Here is a 26,180-nt window from a genome sequence, read left to right as displayed (position 1 = left end):
CCAATCAGTGAACCATCTAATGTGAATAATTATTTTTAATTCATTCATCACTATCTAGTTTCATTCTTTAAATTGTTGGCAGATGTTAACTTGCCTCAATGTGTTTAGCTGTTTTGGTATCATTGCTTGTGTAATGTTCAGTGCTTGTTTCTCTTCATCTTGGATTATATTAAAATAAAGTGTGTTGAAAAGCACTAATTTTTAGAATATTTACATGATATGGATGATATCTCAGTAATTCTCGGGAAGAATTATGATTATCTTCAAAAATATTCTGTGATGTAGTACTGAAAGCACCAAGATAAGTAGGATTGTATGCTGTCAGGCACAGTGCTAACTTCTTTTAGGTTCTTCAAGCCTAGTTATTATATATTATTGTACATTGTCTAGAGCTGTGACTTGCTATCCACAGACAACTTGCTTAGAAATGAAAAAAAAATTCACATTATATTGCTTAATATTTCAAGAGCTATTGGATACCTACTTTAGTTTTTTTAGTTTTAATGTTCTATTTGTGTTCTGAAAACTCTCCCCCTCCCCCATCCATCCATCCATCCATCCATCCATCCATCCATCCATCCATCCATCCATCTATCTATCTATCTATCTATCTATCTATCTATCTATCTATCTATTATCTATCTAAAAATATCTATCTATCTATTTATTTATTCATAGATTTTCACGGGTGTAGGTATGCTGGTCTTGTTGTATTTATATATATGCTGGTCTTGTTGTATTCGGGTCTTTTCCCGTGTAAGATTGAGATTGTCTTGACAACGTTTCGGTGAGGTCTCATTCGCCATCTTCAGGCTGGTGTTTTGGGCTTAAAGCGTGATTGGAGCTGCCCTCTCTCTACAAATCTTGGTAGGGGGTGGGTGGAGTGCTGGCCCGTTTCAGCAAGTGGATTGATTGGATGTGTGGCTGTATGGTAGATTGGTGCTGATTGATGCTGGATGTGTGTCCGTTGTTGTTTTGTGTTGTAACGGCCTGGGTGGTGGATGGGGCTCGTTTGTTGACTAGGGCTGTTTTTTTGTAGATTAGGACGTCCAGAAAGGGAAGTTGGTTGTTTGCTTCTATTTTCATAGTGAATTGTATTTTGGGGTGTAGGCTGTTGAGATGTGTGAGGAAGTTGTCCAGTTTTTCTTTCCTTTGTGGCCAAATCACAAAAGTGTCATCAACATATCGAAGCCAGAGTTTGGGTTTGTGTTCAGATTTATCTAAAGCGTTAGTTTCAAAATGTTCCATGTATAAGTTTGCGATGACGGGTGATCCCATGAGTGCTCCTTCTAGCAGTTTGTATCTTTGTCCATTATGGATGAAGTATGTGTTGGTTAGGCAGTGGTTGGTCAGGTCCAGGATGTGTTTAGCGGGGTTGTGTTTATTCTGGATAGCTGTCAAGGCTTCTTTTATAGGCACTTGGGTGAAGAGGGATATGACATCAAAGCTCATGAGTAGGTCGCTAGGTTGTAGGTTTTGTTTCTTTATTGTTTCTATGAAGTGGAGTGAGTTTTGTACGTGTGAGGTGATGGATTCTGCATAGGGTTGGAGTTGTTTGGCGAGGAATTTGGCAAGATTCTGTAGAGGTGAGCCTATGGAGCTGACTATGGGTCTGAGTGGTGTTCCTTCTTTGTGTATCATGGGGAGGCCATAGAGTTTGGGGCATTTACACATACACACACACACAAACATTGTATTTAGTTGTTGCTTTCTTACTATTTCTTTTAACTTAGAAATCATAATAAAATTTGGGAACAACTCTAATAGACATATCCAACAGCAATAAAAAAGCCTTGCGTCTAAAACTGTTCAAATATCAAGATTGTTATTCTGTCCTTTGATTCTAATTTATCGTATATTCCATTATTATTATTATGCAAACCTTTATATATATAATTCAACAATGTAGACTGCAGCATATATTTAAAATTACCCTAGAATTTACTTTATTAAATAAAGAAAAATAGTTCATTTTTTTCATTTTCTAACACAAATGCATTTGCATTCTTTCATCACTTAATTGCCTTTCTAATAATGCCAACAGGTGCCAACTTGTTAATTGATAGCACAGGTCATAGGCTAAGAATTGCTGATTTTGGAGCTGCAGCTAGATTGGCATCAAAAGGAACTGGTGCTGGAGAATTTCAAGGACAGTTATTGGGGACGATTGCTTTTATGGCACCAGAGGTAAGATTTCATCTTGGGAAAAGAGATATTAACAACTTTTAACTTAACCTTTCTTTAATTCCATGAACGCTTATTTGGGAGGGTACATGAATATGAGAAGAGCCTTCCTTGATCAAGCCAAAATCCAATTTCATGATTCTCACATAGGCCAACCAGCCACCTATTTCAAAGAAACTGACAAGAACTGATTGAAATAGTTCCCATTTTTGCCCTCTCAATATTCAGAGTTTGATTGACTTTGAATAATTTAACATTCATCTACCACCTATGGCAGAGGTGGGGAACATGGCTGGCTCAGGAATTCTGGGACTTGAAGGCCACAAGTCATAAAAGGGCCATAGTTTCCCACCCTTGACCTATATATCGGGACATCATCCAAAGACATATGCATAATTTGTATGGCAATACCAGCCATAATCATATCCCAATATCCTTGCTCAGTTTTTTCTTAACTTGAAATAGTTAATGACCGTATCACCATAGTAATATGAAATGGTGTCCCATCTACATTTTCATTTATCTGAATTCTTCTCCCCTGTATGTAGGTACAAAGTTCTTTCATTGTTAGTTTTAAAAGCCTCTTCCCCATTATAATATTAGTGTACCAGCCTGTTTTGTGATGATATGTGAAGTATCCTTTAAGAACAAGCTACAAGTGAGCATTGCTGCTTGTGTTTTAAGAAACCTCTTGTTCTGGAAATAAATAGCAAAATACCTTGACTTGTCTCCCCTAATACAACTGGCATTTTCTTTCTTTGCTGTCAAGCAGAGTTCATGTTAGACAGCTGCTCTGAAACAAAGAATGTCTAAAAATACATAAATGATTAATGCACTTTGGGAACCACAAAGAGTCCTCCATTTCCTTCAAAGAAAGTTAATGGGGCCACTGGTCTCACAGGAACAAGTTTTTAATTTTCATGGAATTTCTAAAATATAGCAAAAGCTGAAGAAAATCTATAAAGTTGACATTTGTGCTCTGATCTGGAATTTGCAAGGGTTAATAGTAAGAGTAATATTTTCAGGGACAGTGTTTTATGGATACTGATATAAAGGAATCTCTTGTGACATTTTATGATGGTGTCCTACTATTTAGGCTAATCTCATGATAAAGCATTTTACACTGTTTTTTTAAAGATGCTCCATTGATGAATAAAAGTTAATCTCATTTATTTTTTCCTCTCTTAGGTGTTAAGAGGCCAACAGTATGGCAGAAGCTGTGATGTGTGGAGTGTCGGCTGTGCTATTATAGAAATGGCTTGCGCTAAGCCTCCATGGAACGCAGAGAAACATTCCAATCATCTTGCTTTGATATTTAAGGTAAAATGATCCGTAAGAGAAAACGTGTAAAGCCTATAGTTGAGGAAATGCACTGAGAGCTTCTTCCATTCAAAGGCCATTGACATGCCCAAGAGTGCAGTGTAAATTTGTCATTAGAACTTGAGAGGAAAGGAATTTGCAGCAGATAGCTGGATTAGGCTAAATGATAATCATGTACATAAACTAAAGGATGTGAAAAACATTATATTTCCTTTTCAAAAGGTGATTAGGAATCTCTTATATTTTAAGAATCCTGTCCATTTGAGAAACATTTTCTGTAATAGCCACATCATATGCAAGGATTCCAATTTATTATTTTACTTTTAAAGGGGTAGGAATAAATTCCAGTAGTTTAAAAAATAGCAAAGAAAAAGAAAAGAAAAACAGAGCAAATATCTTCTTGCCAGAGGTGGTATTCAGCAGGTTCTGACCAGTTCTGGAGAACCGATAGCAGAAATTTTGAGTAGTTCGGAGAACTGGTAAATACCACCTCTGACTGGCCCCACCCCCCGAGTCCCAGCTGATTGGGAAGGAATGGAGATTTTGCAGTAACCTTCCCCTGCAGTGGGGAGGGAATTGAGATTTTTACAGTATCCTTCCCCTGCCACATCCACCAAGCCACACCAAGCCACGCCCTCAGAACAGGTAGTAATAATTTTTGAATTCCACCACTGCTTCTTGCCTATTGTGTCTCAGGGATTAATTACTGAACAGTCTGAAAATGTGCTGCAAAGTATGCATATATCCTCCACCATGAACACATGTATTTATACCGTCAATATATAGTCAATTCTTATGATTTTTGGTAGTTCTGTTCTATAAGTTGCCGCAGACACTGAAGTTTTGAATACTGAAACCTCAGCTGGGAATGTCTGTGTAGAGCGACTCAATTTTTTGTTTGTTTTGCACGTCCACAAATGATTGCAAAAGACCATATCTCTTGATTTTGTGGTTATAAATAAATTTGAAAAAGTAGGTGAATTCATAAATATGGAATCTGCAAATAAGGAGAATCAACTGCAATAAACTTAATGTGTACATTGTCAGCAGTGCAAATACTAAGATGCTCTGCAGAATATAATCTGTTGTTTTGGGCTTTTTTGTGTAATTATTATTTTCTGTTTAATTGTAGATTGCTAGTGCAACTACAGCTCCAACAATCCCACTGCATTTGACTCCAGGCTTAAGGGATGTGGCACTTCGATGTTTGGAGCTCCAACCTCAGGACAGACCCCCAGCAAGGGAGTTGTTAAAACACCCTGTCTTTCGCACTATGTGGTAGTTGTAGAAAACTGGGGATACACTGAACTTGATGCTACTGAAAATATAAAGTGCTGGTCTTCCTGTGCAGGTTTGCATAGCAATGTGTATTAATTGCTCTGCCGGCCTTAATTATATGTTTTGAGGACTTGAGGTCAGTAGAGGACCTATATGTATGTGACTGACAAATCGAGATCTTGACATAAGTTCAATATGTGTAACATTTCAGAAATTGTGCAGAAATATGTAAACTGTGCCTTTCTCAAAGATGTGTCTGTTCATGAACAGAGAAGCAATTCCTCTTTTAGATCTGCATGATTATTTAGTGGAAAACGTGATTTTTAAAAAACTTTATTTTAAAGCATTTCTTCAGCGATATTAGCATTTGAGTGGCTAAAAAGCCATTTAAAAACTTATCACTGTGTTGTTTTTTTCAGAACATGCAAATTCCAACAATCAATTTTAAAGAAAGTTTGTGTCTATATTATGGTGAAACTTGTTCTTTATGTGGAAAAAGAAAATTTGGAAAAAGAAAATCATCTTTGCCTGCTTTAGTCACTAAGTATGGCAGCTGTGGTTGACTTACTATTAGTCTTGTAACTGTCCTTTGGAAGTTACCACTGTGTAGTTTCATTTTATCTTTTCTTCACATTCAGGGAAAAATGTTTTTAAAAGAAACCCAAGTAGCTAGAATTAAGTTCAAGCTAATTATTGCTGGACAGCTTACTGAAAAGAATATGGTTAAAATTGGTTTGAAACCTGCTATAAAATGCTGCCCCTGAGTCAGTGTTTTTAACAAGATGTGTTATTGGGGTAGGAGTGCACAAGTTTTTTTGAATAACAGAACTTCATAGCCAAGGACCAAGTGAATGTTCTGTTTTGAAGCCCTTTTTAATATCACAGCTCATGGTAACATTGTGGTAGAAAGGAGTATTGTGTCATACTGCCTTCTGATACCCAACTTCTATTCTATTTAAAGCTGAAGCTTTAAATTCAGCCTTACTCTTAGCATTGCATTATGTTTGCTGTTTTTCCTGCTGTTTTCCTTATGCCATTTGTCATCTTTTTACTAGGGCTGTGCTCTGACTTGGTGTGAACCCATTCAGATAAGGAGAAATACATCATGGGCACTTGTAAAGAGTCGTGCCTGAAACCCCCAGAAACAATTCCTACGAACTGTGACTTTATCCCCACATTAACAGCCTTCCCTGAAAATAGAATCCTATTTTAATTAAAACAAAAAATAGGAGAAGACATTATTGCTTATTTAGGTGTCTTCCCTTAAAAACAAGTGGAGGGGTTCTAAAATTGGGAATGAGTCAGTGGGCATGACATTGCAGCTACAGAAGACAAGCCGATCATATGGCCTTGAAGCATGTTCCTTGCACAGCCCCTTCATTTACAATTTGGATTATGGCAGGGTGGAAATACAAAAAATAAATACATAAAAGTTGACAATTAAGTTATTGGGAACTATCTTTTAAAATGGAAAAGAGCCATTTAAAAAGTTGTATTTAAATTTTTATGCAATGAAATTAAATAGCCTTGAAATATTTTTGCACCAAGAATGCAGAACTTTTAAAAAAAAGTGTCATTGATGATTTCAATGGCAGGTTTTTAAATTCTGATGAATGGGATATTGAAGGAAAATGGCAGCTCTTCTTTTACTTTCTGGCAATTTTTTTGAAGTAAAGTTTTGATTGTGTTTAATCAACTTTTGTTAAAAATAACTGTTCCAATTTTAACTCTTCAGAAGCCAGTTGAAATATTGATCAGAAATTGGTTATGATCAAAGGCTCAGGACAAACTTGATAAGCTATAATACTGTACAATTAAGGCAATGTACAATTTTTTAAAATTGGAAACAAAGTTAATGGAGGTTTACACAATGACCATGCTAAAGTTAATCAAGAGCAATGTCATTAAAGATGGATGTGTATTTCTTCTTGAAATGTTACATTCCTTTGCTTTTTTATTATTATTATTATTATTGGGAGACTTTGAAGAGTTAAAAAAATCTAAATGTGAAGTTTTGTAGCTTTGTTTGTATTTGACTTGTTTCTTGACATTTTAGAATTTGTCTTTATTCCAATCATATTGTTTTTACGTTTCTTCTGTGCAAGCTTTAAAGGATGCACTCTTGCCAATTCATGTACTGGAAGATCGCTTGTCAGATAAATACAATTTTGGACTTAAATGTCAATTATATAAACTGACAAACCTCAGCTAATCAGTATTATCCTTCTAGATCACCATGTCTTTCACATATCAAACTTGGACCACCTCTAGGTGTCTAAAAGCATTCTTTGAGTTTGTTTGCATTTTCCTCCGCTTGCTGGTAATTGTGTTTTTAAATGCAGATGTGATGTAATCTTATTTTCTTTGGATCAAAGCTGGACTGAAAATTGTATTATGTAATTATTTTTGTGCTCTTAATGTTATTTGGTACCTAAGTTGTAAATAACGTCTACTGCTGTTTATTCCAGTTTCTACTACCTCAGGTATCCTATAGATTTTCTTCTACCAAAGTTCACTTTCACATTGAAATTATATTTGCTATGTGACTGATTCCTAAGAGTTCCAGGGCTTAAGGGCTAACTTCTTAGCACCTTACTGTGCAAGTAAATTTTAAAGATCTCTGGGTTAAGAAAATTTGGCTTCATTATCTTTGTTATTTTAAATATATCAAGATATTTTAATTAAAAGTTTTTACCCCTTTGAACCAATTTTATAGTATAATTTGTACCTATTTTGGTGGTTTTGTCTTTATAGTAAATAAAAGATTTTGGACAAAACTTGTCCTTTTTTGAATGCAATTACGTTGACTTTCTTACTTCCTGGAATTACTGTATTTAATGTATTTTCCTTTAAGCAAACAAGATCTTGTAACCTATTATGTGGTCTGAAAAGTGCCTGCAAATAAGGATGTCATTGTTTCTGCTCCTTGGTCTTAGAAGCAGTTTGTATTTGGAATTATAACTGCTAAAACAAAAATCTATAACTGCTTTATCTACATATTCCTGTAGGCTAAGGATTCTTAAAGCTTTCAAACCCATCAATGAATGTGACGAATTAAAAACTACCGATTTTGTTGGGGTTGCAATGATAGAAGCTTGCAGCTTTATAAAATTATATTTTTAATGGGAACTGGGAACTTGCTTTAGTTTTTCATAATTCTTGGAATTTGGATTTTATTTTTTTAAGGCTACCATGCTCATTCTTGTTCCATATTTATTTTGGATTGAAATTTTCTCTTTATAAAAGTAACTGTAGAAAATTCAGACTTTGCTGCTGGCTCATCCGTGGCAGCGTGGGAGCAAATTCTAAGATTAATTCAATTTTGAGTATACATCTGATGGACCTGTGAGATCTCACCTACGGCTGTAGCTTCTGGACAAATTAGCTTCCCTATAAGATTGTATTCAACCTTCCCTTCCCTCTCTACCTACACAAGTTCTAACCAGAACAGGTCCTGTTTACTGTTTTCCATTTAAGTCGTATTAATATGTCCTTGAAGCCCAAAGCCCTCATCTCCTATGTCTACAGCAGAATCTCCAAGCATTGAGGAGAGGGGAAACCATGGGGGCGGCCAGAGGTGGGTAGTCACATAATGTAACAACCGGTTTGCCCAGCACTGAAAATGTGAGTGTGCATGCACACGGCTTCAAAATCACGGTGATGTAGGGCGCTATAGTCCCGGGTCGAGTGAGTGGGTCCACCCATACCCACTGGTCGGAACTACTGGTTTGCATGAACCAATACAAACCGGCAGCAGCCCACCTCTAGGCACACCTCTTTTATAATGAAAAAGCTACTTTGCAGCATTTGCTGTTTCTCACATAGATGGCAGATTAGTTAAGAGGTGTTGGCAGCAACATTCTGTCAGAAGGCACCCAGTGCCAAGTGCCATTTTACACATTTTTGATCTCTGTTGTAGAGTCAGCCTGTGGAATAAGCATCCTGCAGAGACCTATGGTATATAGCTCCCATTGTATTCAGAAAGCCGTTTGAAACCTGGCTATTATTCTCCAAGAGCTTGAAGTAGAATGGTTGTTGAATCATTATGCAAAATGTTCTTACGTATAGTTTGTCTTCTGGATGTATGATTTGTATTTTTTTATTGTTCGGTGGTTTGTAACTCACCAGAGCTGTTTTAAGAGTTCTGTAGCCTTTAATTTGAAAGCAGGTTCTTGGTTTACGACCACATTTTGGACTGAAATTTCAGTTGTAAATCGAGTCAAATGTGACTAGGACGGATTTTACAGCCATTCTTATGGTAGTTATAAAATGAATCACTGTGGTTAAGCAAATCACATGGTTATTAAGCGAATCCAGCTTCTCAATAAATGCTTAAATAAATGCTTAATGCATTAAAATGTTGCAAATCGTGGTCACGTGACCATATGATCCTGTCAGTGGTCAAAAAGGTGCCAAGTGCATCTTTCTCTAAACTTTGTCCAAAAGAGTGCCAGGTGCCAAGTGCCCAAATTGTGATCATGTGACCATGAGGATGGTGTGAGTGTGTGTGAATACATGTCATAAAATACTTTTTCTGAGACTGCCATAGTAGCTATGAATCATTATTGAACAAACAGTTGTAAGTCAAGGACTACCTGTATATAAATAAAGCTCCCGAAGACAAACCAGGAAGGGGGAGGGGGATACTTACTCTGTTTGGCCAATTAGTGGGATTATAAAACTGCCAGGATTATCAGCTCCAGCTGATTGGAGGATGACCAAGGAGCCAGGAGAGCACAACAGTGTTGAGAAGGAATGTCTCCTCCTGGTTTCTTAAGAGGTGAAGCACTACTGTTGCAATTCTTCAGCAAAAGGAGCTCCTTTGTGACCAGTCACCTTTCTCTCAACTTTGTCCAAAGGCTACTTGAATCCTACTGATGACAGGCAACTTCCTCGTGCACACATGGTACCTACCAAGTAAGACTGAGACATCCTTTACATAAAATACAGTCCAAATCACCAGGGAGGGGACAGTTGAAGTCAACTAATGCAGAAGGCAGAATCTGCGGTGTGGCAACCAACTAATTGCTCTACTCAAAGGGTCTGGGAAGCCGAAAAGGGTATGCCTATCACTCTTCAGTATCCCTCCAGATGGTGTGATTGCTGGCTCCAAAGGCTTTTTTACACAGGGGGAAAGCAGAGAGTGCAGCTTGGCCGTGCTCTGGTTTTTATGAATATCTCAGATTTGTGACTCGTACTATAGACATAATTTGCCAAGCATTTTGTTTATTGAATTAATTTCCACGAAGTATACCTGTGCCCACAATTATTGCCATGCTACCTGAAAAGTTGAAATACAGCATTATATGAGATCAATTCAGTAGGCATTGACTGATTATTGCCTTCAAGTCAATGTCAACCGTTAACAATTACATGGATTTTTCTTCATCAATGTCTGCCCCTAACCTGGTCTTTCAAGTTCCACAATGTACCCACCACCACTGGTTCATCCACCCTGCCATTGATTCTCTTTCCTTCCACCTTGCTCTATTTCTTTGCTTGGTCTTCTGCTAAAATATGGAGGGAACTATCCCTTTATTATTTATGGCTAATAAATAGTATTCATTCAATTTTCAGTTGATAGATACAGAAACTTACAATCTCAATAAAATGTATATTTTAAAAATACTGTAAACAAAATCAGAAAGTGAACAAAACAAAACAAGGCAATATCTCTGAAACACTTTAAGTTTTAAAGTTTCATAAAGGTTAACGGTGGAAAGCTGGGAGGCTATATACCGGTAAATGTTTTAAATAAATAAAATAAAATGGTTCATTAAATGATTACAATAAAAAGCTGATCGAATTTCAAAGGGCAGGAAGTTTCATAGTATCTTCCATTACAAAAAAGAGGGGGAGGGGAGTTGGGCCTATATTCTCTTATTCAACTGAAAGGGGGAACTACAAGTAATCCTTGATTTACAACCATAATGGAGCCCAAAATTTCTGTTAAGTGACACATTTCTTAAATGAGTTTCGTCCCCATTTACTACCTTTCTTGCCACAGTTGTTAAGTGAATCACTGCCGCTGATCAGTTAGTAACTCGGCTGGTAAGTGAATCCGGTTTCCTTATTAACTTTGCTTGTCAGAAGGTCACAAAAGGGGATCCACATGACCTTGGGACACAGCAACGGTCATAAATATGAACCAGTTGCCAAGCATCCGAATTTTGATCCCATGATTATGGGCATGCTGCAAAGGTTACAACTAAAAAACGTCATAAGCCCCTTTTTTCAGGGACGTTGTAAACTTTGGTCACTAAAGGAAATGTAAGCCGAGGACTACCTGTACAAAAGGCTCTCATTAGTTCAACTAACATTCGAAGAATCAAGATTTTAACTCATCCATTTTCGTGCCGGCTGACGGCTGGCTGTTGCTAACAAGCACTCCTAATCGCTAACGACCAACTCTGGAAAACTCCACTGTTCACAGGAGCCCTGAGCGCACAAGCCTTTAACGCAAAGCTAAGTATTCCGCTCCTAAGCAAGCCTGTAAGCAATGTACGGCAATTGTTGGCCACCATTCGGATCTGCCCCAGATTTTACCCAGAGAGGCACAGAAACCAGAGCGCAAACTTTCTATCGACTTGTCCAGCATCCCCGCCTTCAAACAAGTCCCGGGAAACTGCCCGTCTCAAGTTTGGTTCCGGAGGATTCTTTCCGCAAATTGGAGAGGCCCAGATCTGGAAGGGCGAGTTGGGATTAAGCGCTTTCATTAGGGGGTTATGTTCCCCCATCACGGTGAAGCATATTGGCGAAAGGCAGATTAGCTTCTCCCCCAAGAAATTGAGAGCCGCCTTCGAGATTGACGGGAGCACGTTCAGACACACACATTTTTTATTCGTCCGCTGCGGCGCGCCTCCTTTCTGATTTCGGGCGGCGGGGTGGTTTGCCGGCGCGGCCCCGCCATGCTAGGAGGGTTGCGGAGGCGCTGGGAGGCCTACAAGTACCGCTTCGTGCCCTGGATCGCGCTCAATCTCCGCCACAAGCGCAGGTGAGGGCGAGGGCGCGCGACCACCTTTCCCTCCCGGGCCGCGGAAGGAAAGGAGTTGGGGGGAGCGACGCAGAGAGACCGGGAACCCCCTTTGCGGGTTTCTTGCGGGCGCTGCTGGAAGGCTGCGGAATCTGGGCAGTGGGATTCCGAACGATCGCATTGCTGCCATCCCCTTCTCGCCAGAATTTTCCTTATCCCTATCACTAAACCTTTTCCTTCCTTCCTTCCTTCCTTCCTTCCTTCCTTCCTTTCTTTTCCACTTTCTGATAAAAGTTTTTGTTTAACAACCTGCAGCCGCCTCTCCTTTATATGGCTTTATTTTAAAAAGCCCCCATTCTCTTTATTAATACAATTAACTAACTCATTTTCTTTGAACAGTAATTAAAACTCAAAAGGGAATATTTCTGAATGTGGTATATGAGGACTGACAGCAATTCACATACAACTTAATTGGGCTTTCTCTCCAACCTGTATCTGTGAGTTCTGAATTAATAAACATATGTCTGTAATAAGACAAGTTTGAATTGATTCTAGGTTTTCTTGCAAGATGATAAATGTAGCAAGATGAAAATGTTTGGTTCAATATACTGAGTGAAGTTGTAGGGAATTACAATCTTACATTTTCATACACAAATAATGTTTTATTGTCAACTAGGATACTATTGCTCACAACTGAGATTCATGAAAAACATTATTTTATAAAAACTTCTGTGGTATATTGGTCAGTTTTAAGTTGGGGGGGTTGTACAATACAATATCCTACTCTTCATCTAGTCATCAGTGGTATAATAGATTTCAGTGAATAGTTAAGTCTCTTCTTTTTGAAATAGGTTGTTATTAGAAGTGATCGTTGTCCCTACTTTACCTAAGCAGAAGACAAAGTTGATATTTATTAGATACAAATTAATCATAACCTGCCAATTATAAGAGTTGAAACACAGGGTATACATGTTTGTGTAGCTAACAAATGTACACTACCATATAGATTGTGGGCATTTTGCTCTTATCAATATCTAGAGAGGGCTAACAGAACTGCCCATGCATCCCAAGGGGACCAGGGATCACACCTGTGAACTCTAGTCACTATGAGATATAGTAATTTGCAGATAAGAAGTAAGTCACAACTACTTCACCAGCTACATTGACTAAGGCTATGATTTTCCCATAGTAGCTGTCTGAATGGTTCACTCTGGCAGTGAATCAATGTCACCTATTGGGACCTTGGAATGTGCTTCCTCTGTAGCAGTGCCTGCCCTCTGGAATGTGGTTCCCCTGAAATTCAAACTGCTTCCCACCTACTGGGATTTGAAAGGCCTGGCTTTTTCTCCAAGCCTTTGGACAGGATGATTGATGCCTCTTTATTCCTTTTTCTTCCCTCTGCCATCATTGCCCCTTTGACTTATGCTGCTTTTATGTTTCGGTATTATTCTTTGGGGTTGTTTTTTTTTTTTAAAAGTTTTAACAATTGTAAACTGCCCAGTTTGGGTAGCATATAAATTGAATAAATCCTCATCATTGTCATCATCATCTTCATCATCTAGTAACTTGGATAACATCTGAAATGTAGAGAAACTGCTGTGGGCCATATATCACAATTTAGCTAATTTGAAATTGAAAAATTAAAAATGCATCTATTTTATTTCAAAACAAGGGGGTCTCCTATCCCTAGTCTGCGGCCTGGTGCCAGGCTGCAGCTGATTCAGAACAGGGCCACCAAAGTGGTGGGTGAACATGTGTGCAGGCAAAACCATTCCCTCCCCCACCATTGCTATCACCACCACCTCTTCCGAGCTGAAAAGATTCAGAAACACTGCACTGAAGGTTTTTCTTTTGTTTTCCACTCTGGTGGGAGAAACACAAGCCATTGAGACAGCAAGTCAGTCATTTGCCTAGGAACAGATGTGATTACAAACTATTTTTCCAGACCAGCCATTCTAGGATTTTTTTTTAAGGCAAGGTTGGGGAAACACAGGACCTTTGCAGGCATTAACAGGTGCTGAGGAGCATCCAGTTAAGGTCTGTGGCCTAGGTGATGTATAGGAGTGGACATTCTGTCTGTCTCTCCGTTTGATATCACAATAGCCATGTTTTAATAATTATAATCATTATTAACAATTAAACAAAATTTTCTTATAAAAAGAAAATATATATTTCTGTATGCTTCCTTCCCTACAAATTTATGGAATTTCAAACCGTGACAATTCTTATACTTACCTTTTCCTCCTATTTTACTTCAGGACTCTGCGGTTTGTGCCAGAAGAATCTAAAGACAAAATTGCTTCTGATGAAAATGTCCTTCAAACACTACTGAAAACATTTAGATCTTTATTTGTAAATGACTTGAACAGACAAATGTGCCTTTTGAACGTAATTCCAGAAATTAAATCAAAATACCCAGAAATACATTCAGTGCAATGCAAAACAATACCCAAAGCAATATACAATGATCAAGAATGTCAAAGACCCCTTAATCCAGAAGAAGTTCTGTTCAGTACACTCGGATTCAGCATTATTCGACAACCCAGTTCACTGGAGTCAGCTGGGATAGGAGTTTTTGTAGCAAAGGGGTTTGTTCCAGAAGGAACAGTCGTATCAATGTATCCTGGTATGGAAATATTATTTTCATATACAGTTGTATAGAAACCGCCTTACATTTGATTCAAAAGGTGGTGCAGCAGATCATAGCTTTAGGTTTAATCCTTGACTTAATGTGTAGGACACTTTAGTAGGATTGGGAAGGTGGATAGATGGATAGGTAAAGTGGGTGGATGGAAGGATGATTAATGGTTTCATATCTTAACAAAGCCACCCAGCTGTTTGCAAGCCAGGAATTCAACACTTTCTGAATTGAGTCCTGGATCTGCCCACTGGGTTGTAATTGGATCCATCTTCCTTATTACCATCAACACTGAAGTCAAAAGTTTTTAAGACTTTTGGAGCCTGCAGAGTTTGAATTAGGATCTAATATGTTTAAAAACTCTCTAAACAACAGTTTTTCTCCTTGATATGAATTAATGGTCCAGTGCCTTTGTTTAGTCTTCTGGGCATTACCAACTTGAAGTAAGTGAGGACTGTTATGTTTTGTAGTTGTCTGTTAACAAATGCCCTGCAAACTAATCAACATCCCTTCCTTAAGTGTTTTTCAAAACAGTTTGATTCTGTTTTATGGGATTGCCAATACTAAGCTGAAAGGGCCAAATTTACTATGATATGAACTTTTTTTTAAATAGCCCAATTTTATCCTGTTATTATGCAGCCATTACCAGCTCAGTAATCCTTGGGAAAGGGGGGGGGAGAGAGAGATGGCATCAATGATGTCTTTCATATTGATATTAGTATTATACATTATCAGTATTATAAATTAATAAAATAAAATCAGTGTGACATGGTAGAAATAGGTAGTCCTCGACAATTGAACCCCAATTTTTTGTTGTTAAGTGAGATATTTGTTAAGTGAGTTTTGCCCCATTTTATGATCTTTTTGCCACCGTTGTAAGTGAATCACTGCACCTGTTAAGTTAGTAACACAATTGTTAAGTGAATCTACCTTCCCATGGGCCTGGCAGTGTCCATATGGACACGCACAGTGCTCGCGTACACATGTGCAGCACGCTCATGTGCCTTACCGCTTCCGTGAGCATCGCTCAGGCGCTATACGCGGCATGTGCGTACGCGGAAGTGCCAAAGACTTAAAAGACTGGTGAGCTTGGGCGGGCGGGTGGGTCCTCCGGAGCACCATACCGGAACGTTATCCAGTGCTCCGGGCAGGCTCCAGTACGCCTGTACCGGGGCATACCGCCTGCAACCCACCACTGCATGACCCCCAGGACACAACAACCTTCCTAAATATGAATCAGGTGTCAGGCATCCAAATTTTCTCTCCATGACCACGTGGCTGCTGCAATGGTCATAAGTGTGAAAAACAGTCATCATTTTTTTCCAGAATCATTGTAACTTTGAACGGTCACTAAATGAACTCTTGTAAGTTGAGACAACCTGTACTCACATACTCAAATTTCAACTGCAGGAACCTGTATTCAAATCCTTATTCAACTGTTTCTTGAACTGTTGTTACTTTTCAGCTTAGTGTAGCTCAGAAATCATGTACAAAAGCCCTTGGAAACAGGTGTGATTCAGCAGTTGTCATAAAGTGAAATGGTATTTAATCCAGGTCAAAATTCTAAGAATACCATGCTGTTGAGAGAAAAGTTAAGATTTTGCGCTATTGAAGAATAACTATATTTAATTCATTGCATATACCTAATAAATATATACATAAGGATCTAAAATAATTGCTTTTTTAAAAAACAGGCACAGTCTATGAAAATCATGAACCCATATTTTTTCAATCCATTGGCAATCCATTTATATTTAGGTGTATCGATGGTGTACTTATTGATGGAAATAATAAGGGAATCTCAAAGGCTGTATACAGGTAAGGCATAATAGCATTGAGTAAATATTGATATAAATAAAGAGCAATTAATTATTCCAAATGTTTATACCATATAAAGTTCAGGTAGTAAGAATTCAATATGCTACTGAAGAGGAGCTGTGGATCTTCAGAATACAAACTCTATGAAATAACTAAATTAAAGCCTTTGGGATAGCTAGTTGCTGATTTTGCCTTGCAGAAAAATAAAATTTAAATCTGCAAATTAAAGTTGTAACAGGCAAGCTCCACACAGCTGAAAGTTGAATATACTACATATTGACAGCTTAGATAACTGAATTGAGATCGTCCCAAAGGTGCTTTTTCAAGAGGCAACAACTTTCTGGTTTTCCTTTGAAGATGTTTCACTTCTTAGCCATTATAAAGTTAATAGCACTTTATAATGCCTTGGTAAGGCCACACTTGGAATACTGCATTCAGTTTTGGTCGCCACGATGTAGAAAAGATGCGGAGACTCTAGAAAGAGTGCAGAGAAGAGCAACAAAGATGATTAGGGGACTGGAGACTAAAACATATGAAGAACGGTTGCAGGAACTGGGTATGTCTAGTTTAATGAAAAGAAGGACTAGGGGAGACATGATAGCAGTGTTCCAATATCTCAGGGGATGCCACAAAAAAGAGGGAGTCAAACTATTCTCCAAGGCACCTTAGGGTACAACAAGAAGCAATGGGTGGAAACTAATCAAGGAGAGAAGCAACTTAGAACTGAGGAGAAATTTCCTGACAGTTAGAACAATCAATCAGTGGAACAGCTTGACTCCAGAAGTTGTGAATGCCCCAACACTGGAAGTCTTTAAGAAGATGTTGGATAGCCATTTGTCTGAAACAGTATAGGGTTTTCTGCCTAGGCAGGGGGTTGGACTAGAAGACCTCCAAGGTCCTTTCCAACTCTGCTATTGTATTGTATTATCCAAGAAGCTTCTTCACCTCTGCTGAAGAAAAACCACGAAGTCCAGTTGCCTCTTGAAAAAGTAACTGGGAAAACCATGACTTTGATGACTGAGAATCTCCATTGCCATTTGTGAATTGAGCTGCACTAAAATTGGAGACTTTTAGTCAGAAGATCAAATTATTTTCTACTCAGACATAAAAAAAACAAGGAGTGGTATTAATTACATAGTTAAGAAAAAGTTATTAAAGACAATACCAGGCTATTATGCAAAGAAAAACTGATTAATACTAATTAGAGAATCTTGTGGTATGGCATTGTCTAAATTTATTTATATTATATTATTCTACATACCTATCTGTTCTGACCCCGTCCTCCGTCCAGTAATGAAAGCCAAGACAAGCTTAACTAGAATGTACTTTTAATAGCAAGAAGCCAAAATCTCAGTGGCTGAAAGCCAAGCAAACAAACAGATAAGGACCTTGGCAGCAAGTCAGACAAACCTTGGCAGCAATCCAGCCTGCCAAGTTAGTTACGTTCTCTTTAGTCAATGTGTTGACTTCTGCAAGAGGGGCGTGTCACAAGCAGTCTTTTATAGTCTGGAGAGGAGTCTAATGACCATCAGCTGAGCACAATTAATGCATAATTGTTCCTGATGCCGAGTAGCTCTTCGATGACGTGCATCCAGGAACAACTCACTGCTGGCTTCTGGATCACTCTCCCTTGTCTCCTCCCCACTGGTCCAAGGCTCAGGTGTCACCTGGTGGCCAACCAGTCTCTCTGCGCCCTATTCAGAGTTGGAACCCTGTCCAAGGTCTTCCACATCCTCCAGAGCCGACTCATAGGGCCCCTCGCTGTCGGAGTCTGGTGGCAGCTCCAACGGCTCCTGCTGGGCCACAACACTTATCTTACCACACAATAACTCTGGGCAGCGTATAATCATAACTTTATGATTTGTGCCTCAACCACTAGTGCAAAAAAAGAGGTTGATGAATTTAACGATCAAATGTAAGTTGACATTGACAGACATGCAAGCAAGATGTGCTGCTGTGACTGGAAACTACAATGCCAATGTTAGAAATATTCAAGGCATAAATGACCAGACTCAAATTATCATACTTTGGACACATTATACAAAGACCTAGTTCTGTGGAGAAGACTGTAATGCTGGGAAGGGTGGAAGGAAAGAATTAAGAGAATGACTAGCAGCATGATGGGTGGACTCGATTACAGTGGTGATAGGTGGATTGTTGTAAGGCTTAAAGGACCAGGTTGGGAACAGATCATCCTGGAGAAGACTTGATGGCACATAATCAAGCAATCAAAATATCAGCCGGATTTTATAAAGTGATCTGTATTCCTTGTATGTGTTTTGTTAAGTGTTTCAACATTTAAGCAAACAAATAAAGCACTTACACATGTTTCCTGGTGCTGCAAATACTGGCCAAAATCATTGCTAATAAGTAGTTGGTGGATAAAATGCTATTTGTATTGATTTCTACAGGGTGTACTAAAATTACAGAATGACAGGAGCTCTTATACGTTATTTTCTGTACTTTTTGGTGAAAGACCATAGTGGCAGTTCAGAGTAGGGCACTAATTGAATGCAGTTTCTGCATTCTCTTCATCTGAAGGTCAGGCTGGTTGACACACGCTATGTTTTGCCTGTACTCAGCATTTTGAGTCCAGCAAAAAAGACAGTTATTCTAGTTATTCTAATATTTAGCTCCACCGTTGAACAGGATATATGGTTGTTGGGTACAGTAATTCAGCTCTAGCAAGTGAATGTAATTTGTAACTGTTCAAGAAGCAATAATGGCTTGGGACCCGGTTATATGAGGGACCGTCTCTTGCTAGTCACATGTACCCGACCCACCAGAGTGGGGAGGCAGGTCCCATCCCCTAGGGAGATACACCTGGTAGGACCCAGAAGAAGGGCCTTCTCCGTGGTGGCTCCCTTTCTCTGGAACATCATTCCCTCAGAGATTAGAATGATCCCCACTCTAACTCTCTTCTGGAAGGCACTGAAGACCTGGTTCTGCCAGCGGGCCTGGGGAATGCAGAGCAGGATGGACCCCATTAAACAGCTTGTACGATGTGTTGTCACTGAGGAGGGGGGGCTATTTTATTATATGTGATTCTCTCTTATTAGTTTTATTGTTTTTATATGATGTTTTTATATTCTTGTAAACTGCCTTGAGTCGCCATGTGCGAATAGGCAGCAATATAAATATCCTAAATAAATAAAATAAAAATGGAATGTTGTGGCTAATGTTAGAATATCATTCAGGTCATGCAGCAAAAGAGATCAAATTGGTCCTTTAAAAATGTGTGATGTCTTTTGGCTTACAACTGCTACACAAAATCCATTGGCTGTGGGACAATATGTTAATAATTGTTCATCAGGTAAGACCAATTTTTCTCCTTTGGTTAGATTTAAAAATTGAAGTGGCTATGCATGTTGTCAGTCTGTCTAAATATTGTCGATGGGTTTCCATTTATAGTTTTCAAATAGAGGAGATTTATTCTACATCAGAGAATAGTCTGCTCATCTCCTGCAGGTGGGGTTAGATAGTAAAGGTATTGTTTATTTGAATAAATTCAGAGATAGGTTAACGTACAGGCATCTCTTCCTCATTTAAGATATTTCTCTTTTTCCATCAGAAAAAGAAGCAAATGTTTGCTATCAGGAACTGAATATACCTAAATGTTTTCCTGTAGAATTTAAGCAGTATCTTCCAAACATAAACTACAGCCATGAAATAGAAAGGTGAGAAATTTGTATTTTTGAACATTTCTGGAATAATTTAATAATTTAAAATGTTAAGCATTCTCAAATATTTGAAGGAGAATATATCAAGAAAAAATTGCTTGTGTTGTTAAAAATATCAATGCCCAATTGAGACCAACTTCTTTTCCTGAAATATTCAATCTGCAGGCCCTTGAGATGTGTGGTTTTGGTAGCTCTCCGAAACATTGGCCCAGGAGAAGAACTTTTTTCAAACTATTACACAATTATTTCTTGATGGTCAACAATGGATTTTTACAGTAATGAAACCAAATGTGGTATCCTTTAACAAAGAATTATTGAAGATACATTTTGGTACAAAAGTTTTGAAACTTAGGTCATGCATTCCACTGTATACTTAATAAGTCAACCTTGTTGGGTTTTTTAAATAGCGATAGCCTATCTGAAAGCTTTGGTTGAAATTTAAACTTTGTGGAGTAGTATGGGACATAACTTATTTGGGAAATGTTTGCTACATAAACACCAGTACAAGCAGAAAAGTTGAAATAAACGAGTTCCCCAGTGTACCTGGGTCCAGCATAGAGACTTCAAGTTGTTCATTGTCTCCCTCTGTTGTCTTTTATATGTATTGGATTTAACACACTCATATTTTGGATTTTGAATGGCTTTATCATTTCTTTTACTATTGTTAAAAGAATTTTGTCCTTTTAGTTAACTTGAAAAATATAAACCAAATAAGTGCTTATAGTATAGACTTGATATGTACTATATATGGTAACATACATGTCAGATTATTACTTTTTAATGAAAAATTATGCCTGACACTCAGATACAAAAATAACAAATCTATGTGCAGGCTTCACCCACAAGAAACAGTAACTCTCACTTCATCCATCCTCTAGACTTATATTTGCAGAAACTAATTATAGTTGAATCCTTATTCTCATCAACAGTTCTTGGAATTCTGTACAGAAAAGTTTTAGATGAGTAAATAAAAACTTTGCTTTCAGATAAATAGGTTGTGAAATCTATTTTGATACATTAAATCCAGTAAAAAGACATAGAAACAAACCTGTTAAAAGCAGATATTGTTTGTGTCGATTTGAAACTATATTTAAAGATGTGGAATTTAGGTAGATTTCTAAGAAATACTACATTAATACCTTCCTTGTAATGAATTAATACTGTTGATAGCTGTTGATATATCTATATTTTCTGTAGAATGTTTTTTTGTTACAAAGTACTACCTATTGCACATTTACCAATTTCCATTGCAAATGCATCATTATAAAGATTATGATTTTGAAATTTCATAGCTCAAAAATAAATCACTTGGTGCATATATTTGTGAAATCCACTTCAATATTTTTAGACTGTAATCTTACTAATTTTTTTATGTTATTCCCATTAAAGTTAATGAAGTTTATCTCTTTGCTGATAACCAAGAATGCCCAATACATGTGTTCAGCTTTTTAAAAGTGTGTATATAATAGTATAAAGCAGGGATTTATTGTGTTTGGGGGTTCAGGTATATGATTACATTCTATTTATTTCAATAATATTCCTTTCATCACATTATAAATTACAATTCAAAGGACGCTTTTAGAGAATTTATAGACTATAGCTTATCAAACAAAGATATCCATGCCATGCAAAGAAAAAAAAAGTGGAATATGTTTATGTGATGACTTCCCCAGATGCTTCCCAGATACTTCTCCAGATGTCAACTTGGAAGAGGATGAAAACCAGGCACGTCTGGAGAGAAATTGGTCAATGGTTCCAACCAGTTGTCTGAAAGGGATTTGGCTGAAGCACAGCTGCAGCAGGACAACCCGAGGCTTCATGTTGGGAAAGCATGTAGCTGCACCCAGTGAGTGATGAGGAAGAGGAACTGCCTTCTGCACTGATCCAAGAACATGTAGGGCAGAGAAAAGGCAGGAGCAGAGAAGGTCAGCCTAATTACTCATGAGGAAGCAGCCTTGCCCCTCTTGATGGGATGCACTACAAACTGGCTATTTAGCACAGTAGATAGATGGAGGCAATGTTGGGAATGTGTTTGTTTCCTTGGTGTGTGTTCTTGCTTTGCACCTCGGATTGTGTCTCTTCATCTGTTGGCCTTGCCTTTGCCTTGGACTGGACTTGCCTTGCCTTGAGGACTGGTGTTGGCTTCATTTGGGTAGCCTGTGGAACTCATAGGGGGTTAAGCTGGTGCCAGCACAGGGAATTGCTGAGGAATACAGTTCAGTCTTAGAAGCCTTAATAAAGACTCCTTACACCCATGGTGTGCGTGTGTATGAGTGGGACAACAGAGTTTACAATGGGTGCTACTCCCAGTGTTTTGAAATTTCATTATAGCAAATTAAACTTTGGACAGGTAGTGTTACAACACATTAGTAGTTATGAATGCTTTAATCCAGGGGTCTCCAACCTTGGCAACTTTAAGACTTGTGGACTTCAACTCCCAGAATTTCTCAGCCAATTGGCTGAGGAATTCTGAGAGTTGAAGTCCACAAATCTTAAAATTGCCAAGGTTGGAGACCCCTGCTTTAATCTATAAGATGCTGCACTTACCAAAAAAAAAAAAAAAAAAAACAAAAACCCATCCCAAAACACAAAAAGTTATCAGACTGGTATCATTCTCAAGGACTATCATGTTTGTAACACTGTAAGAGTTTAACATGGTATGCCTAACTGCCATGGCATAGGATGGTCTTCTGTAAAATTTATAAAATGTGATATAAGTAGCATAATAGAACCATCTAGGTCAGTAAGGAATGTTCCTTTCTATATGGAGATCCGTTGGAATATTGTTTTCAATTTCTTATCGACAACAGGTCATATTGATCCTTTTTGCAAATGGCACATTCTTTTCCCCATATTCTTTTCCATAGTAATAATATAGATTTTGTCATTCAGTTTCCTTTCGTCAGTTGCAAATGGAGTAATTGATAACTCATTTTAAAAATCTTTGTCCAAACATACTAAAGGGACAAATAATGTTGCAGGACGAAAACTTTCATAGAAGAAAAAAAGGTTTCCAGACATTTATTTCTGGAACTGTACACCAGGTATTAAAGTACAACAAATACAAAATAATGTTCAAAAAAAATAAGTGTTTATGTACAAATATTAAAACCAATGCGACCATAGCAACTTCCTCTTAAGCATCAGATATTAGCACTGGTTGCGATTGTCACTAATTTATGAGAAAGGCGAAGCTATTTGAACCTAGCAATGATGGACGTGACTGATTTCTTAGAGGTGGACTGCCGTAAACTAGCCTGAAGCAATAACTAGAATACTCCGCCCCATGGGAAATCGTAATCATGATTATTTGCACATTTAATTTCCCATTTATAGACACTGTGCTTGTAACACTGGGCGGTCTTCTAGTGGTTAGGCTATCCACTAATTTACATTCAAAGAGTTTGTTTCAATTAAATAGTATCACTAATGCACTACTGGATGTGAACTTAACATGGGTCTGATTGTTTGTTTCCAAAGAAAAACTGCACAAAAACCTAACAGTACAGAGTTCAATACTTCGGAGAATATAAAGCAGTCTGTAGGTAAGATTGGCCTGTTTATATAAAGAAGAAAAATGAACACTTAAAAAGCTATCAATGAGAGGATGAAATGGCTAACAAAAGTTGAAGTATTGCTCTATTGCAGCACCAGTTCCACATCCAAGTGAATCAAATGTTCTTTTGGAGTTCCTGTAAGCGATACCTCTACAAACTGCAGGTGCCCACCATGGATTTTTGGTTTATACAAATGGATTGAGAGCAGGGGAGAACAGGGAATATACTCAGCAATGAACAAAGAATTCATCACCGTTTGTTAGAAGAATTGTGCTTAACCTACAATGAATCAATGCAATGTAATTTTCACACGGCTGCAATTTAGCCAGCTTCATTCTGATTCAAACGCAATTCTTTTAATAAACAGTAACAATTTCTCCAGTAAAATGTTTAAAATAGAGAGAAACAGTATAAGTCCAGCTTTTAAAAGAAAAATTCAATAAATAGCTATTTTACATGAATAAAGTCATAGTGGTACAAATTTATGAATGTCACATCAAGCATGCACAAAATGTTACTATACACAGAAGTAGTCAGAAAATATTGAAATAGATATCTAAAAAGATATGCAGAATGTACATATTTACATAATCTTGCAAATTATTGCCTCATTTTAACAAGGAATTAAAAGTAAACATTACCAGCTAGCTAGCCAATAGGCTAAATTAGATCAGCAATTAAAAATCTATTAAAACTAGCCGGAATTCATTGTTCTCATACCATTTTTAGAATTTTGGTCAAAAGTCTTTATTAAATAACTAAAGTGTCCATTTAACTTGCTGACAATCAAAATTTTAGACGAGAAACTAGACTGTCTCGGTCTTCATTAAGACCCCAGCAATGCATAGATAAACTGAACATAGTACTGCATCAGTTGATGAGAATGGGTGTGTTCATTTAAGTGCAACTGGTATAAGCATTCATACATTTTGTGTGATGATTTTTATACACACCAGCCACTGGAAAACCCATAAACATGAATGTGTAACAAAAGGAAAAAAAATACAGCGAGTATTTTACAAAATTAAATAAGATGTGTTGAATAAGAAAAAAACCCCACAAGATACAGCATTCAGCACAAATTACAGCAACAGGAACCTGACAATTTGACTGAAAGTATTAGAATGTGACCCAAGGCCAAGGCTACCCATTTTTGTGTACTGCATTAGACTGACAAGTTTCAGGTGTATACTTTACAACAGATCACCATTAACAAATATACGTGGTAATTAAATTCCTAGAATGGTTAAAATGTGCTATTTGAGAAACTCAAAAACTTTTGATAGTGACTCCCAGCACTCTGCTGTTGCTCAAATTCAAGATGCTAACAGTCTGTAGAAATATTTTATACAACACCAGCATACCCACACCTGTGAAAATCATGGGAAAAGACCAATATTTTCGTAGATTTTCACGGGTGTATCTTTTCGTAGATTTTCACGGGTGTAGGTATGGTGTTGTTGTATTCTGGTCTTTTCCCATGTAAGATTGAGATTGTCTTGGCAATGTCTCACTCGCTATCTTCAGCCCAAAACCCAGTCTGAAGATGGAGAGTGAGACCTCGCTGAAATGTTGCCAAGACAATCTCAATCTTACACGGAAAAAGACCAGAATACAACAAGGCCAGCATATGTGTGTGTCTGTGTGTCAGTGTAACATTGGCAAGTTTTACAATTGATAACCAAAGTTTTAGTGAACTTTCACAAATCATTCAACACAGAACAATCTTGTCAAAGATTTCTCTCTGGAATATTAATATACTTAAATGTGAATAATCCAGGAAGAAAACTACACTAATGGCTGAAAGTGATTCAAAGATCCATTGCACCATTCACCATCTATTAATCCAGAAATTTCATGCTATTTTGAACTGCCATGTTCTGAAGTAAAGACAAACCCCAATATGTAATTCATTAGTAGTGAGCAAATTGTATCATTCTTAGTAGCTTTAAGCAATGTTAAGATAATACTTGATGTTTTCAGATTCTATTTCTCAGAAGTATAGATATCCCCCACCCCAGCTCAAACACATCTTTTCAGCCAATACGTTAAAAAGTACACAAAACCTTTGGACAGTAAAAGCATTTTTGTGTAAGGTAGCTGTGGCCTGTGATGTTATAAGAGCATCTAAGCTTGTCCTCAGACTTTGCTCTTACTGTCTTTTGTGCTAGTATCCACCAAGATGAATCAGTTGTTTTGTAAACTGAAGTGCTCTGGCTTAATATCAGATGACACAAGCTTCAATTTAAAAATATCCTTGTGTAGTTGTGCAGTTTAAATTAAAGAAATGTCTCCCTGCTTTTGATTATTTTTTTTAAATGCTACATTAAGCAAGGATCAGAACTGGTACCTGTAAACAAATGTTATTCCACTGCATCCATTAGGGCAGAAGCAACCTAGAACAAAAACCCACTCTATTAAGTTCAGAACTTCTGTGCTGGTTTTGAGACAGCAGTCTCTCTACGGGTTTAAAAAGAAAGGAAGCAGAGCTTAAAGCTGTACCACATGGTTCTCTTAGTCCCGAACTCTGCTAGATATTATATGAAGTTTCCACATTTATGGATTGGAAAAAAAGTGAAATTATTCTTGATAAATCAAGATATAGTTCTGTACATAAAGACATCACTGATGTCATATAGTTCAAACTTCCAGTGAAAGACTAAGCAAACCTGATCAATTCATCAAGTTTACCACAAACTGCCAACAGTGTTCACTGTCTTTAATTTGCTGCT

At 37.7% G+C, this 26,180-nt stretch overlaps 2 protein-coding genes across 2 annotated transcripts in view; both read left to right on the top strand.

Annotated features, from left to right (window-relative positions):
• MAP3K1 (mitogen-activated protein kinase kinase kinase 1) overlaps nt 1-6,968 on the top strand; it is a 77,110-nt gene extending 70,142 nt beyond the window's left edge. The window contains exons 18-20 of the mRNA XM_032213160.1: nt 2,045-2,187; nt 3,373-3,504; nt 4,637-6,968. Coding sequence (XP_032069051.1) covers nt 2,045-2,187; nt 3,373-3,504; nt 4,637-4,786 — 425 coding nt within the window. The 3' untranslated portion in view covers nt 4,787-6,968. The remainder of the gene's footprint in view (nt 1-2,044; nt 2,188-3,372; nt 3,505-4,636) is intronic.
• Nucleotides 6,969-11,269: 4,301 nt separating this feature from the next.
• On the top strand, nt 11,270-21,519 carry SETD9 (SET domain containing 9). Its single transcript, XM_032214220.1, has 7 exons — nt 11,270-11,776; nt 14,014-14,381; nt 16,088-16,211; nt 19,409-19,524; nt 19,783-19,888; nt 20,057-20,184; nt 21,463-21,519. Exons 1-6 carry the CDS (start codon nt 11,691-11,693, stop codon nt 20,142-20,144), a joined length of 888 nt encoding a protein of 295 aa, XP_032070111.1. The 5' UTR covers nt 11,270-11,690; the 3' UTR covers nt 20,145-20,184; nt 21,463-21,519.
• Nucleotides 21,520-26,180: the final 4,661 nt, after the last annotated feature.

Source organism: Thamnophis elegans, chromosome 3 (assembly GCF_009769535.1).
Source record: "Thamnophis elegans isolate rThaEle1 chromosome 3, rThaEle1.pri, whole genome shotgun sequence".
Taxonomy (NCBI): Eukaryota; Metazoa; Chordata; class Lepidosauria; order Squamata; family Colubridae; genus Thamnophis; species Thamnophis elegans.
This window is presented reverse-complemented; position numbering and strand designations above follow the sequence as displayed.

Bases quoted from the DNA above. Each gene is read 5' to 3' on its own strand.
- SETD9 (XM_032214220.1), top strand. From the start codon at position 11,691: ATGCTAGGAGGGTTGCGGAGGCGCTGGGAGGCCTACAAGTACCGCTTC. The intron at 16,212-19,408 runs GTAAGGCATAAT...AATATCATTCAG, and splicing joins ATCTCAAAGGCTGTATACAG to GTCATGCAGCAAAAGAGATC. The intron at 19,525-19,782 runs GTAAGACCAATT...TTTTTCCATCAG, and splicing joins TGTTAATAATTGTTCATCAG to AAAAAGAAGCAAATGTTTGC.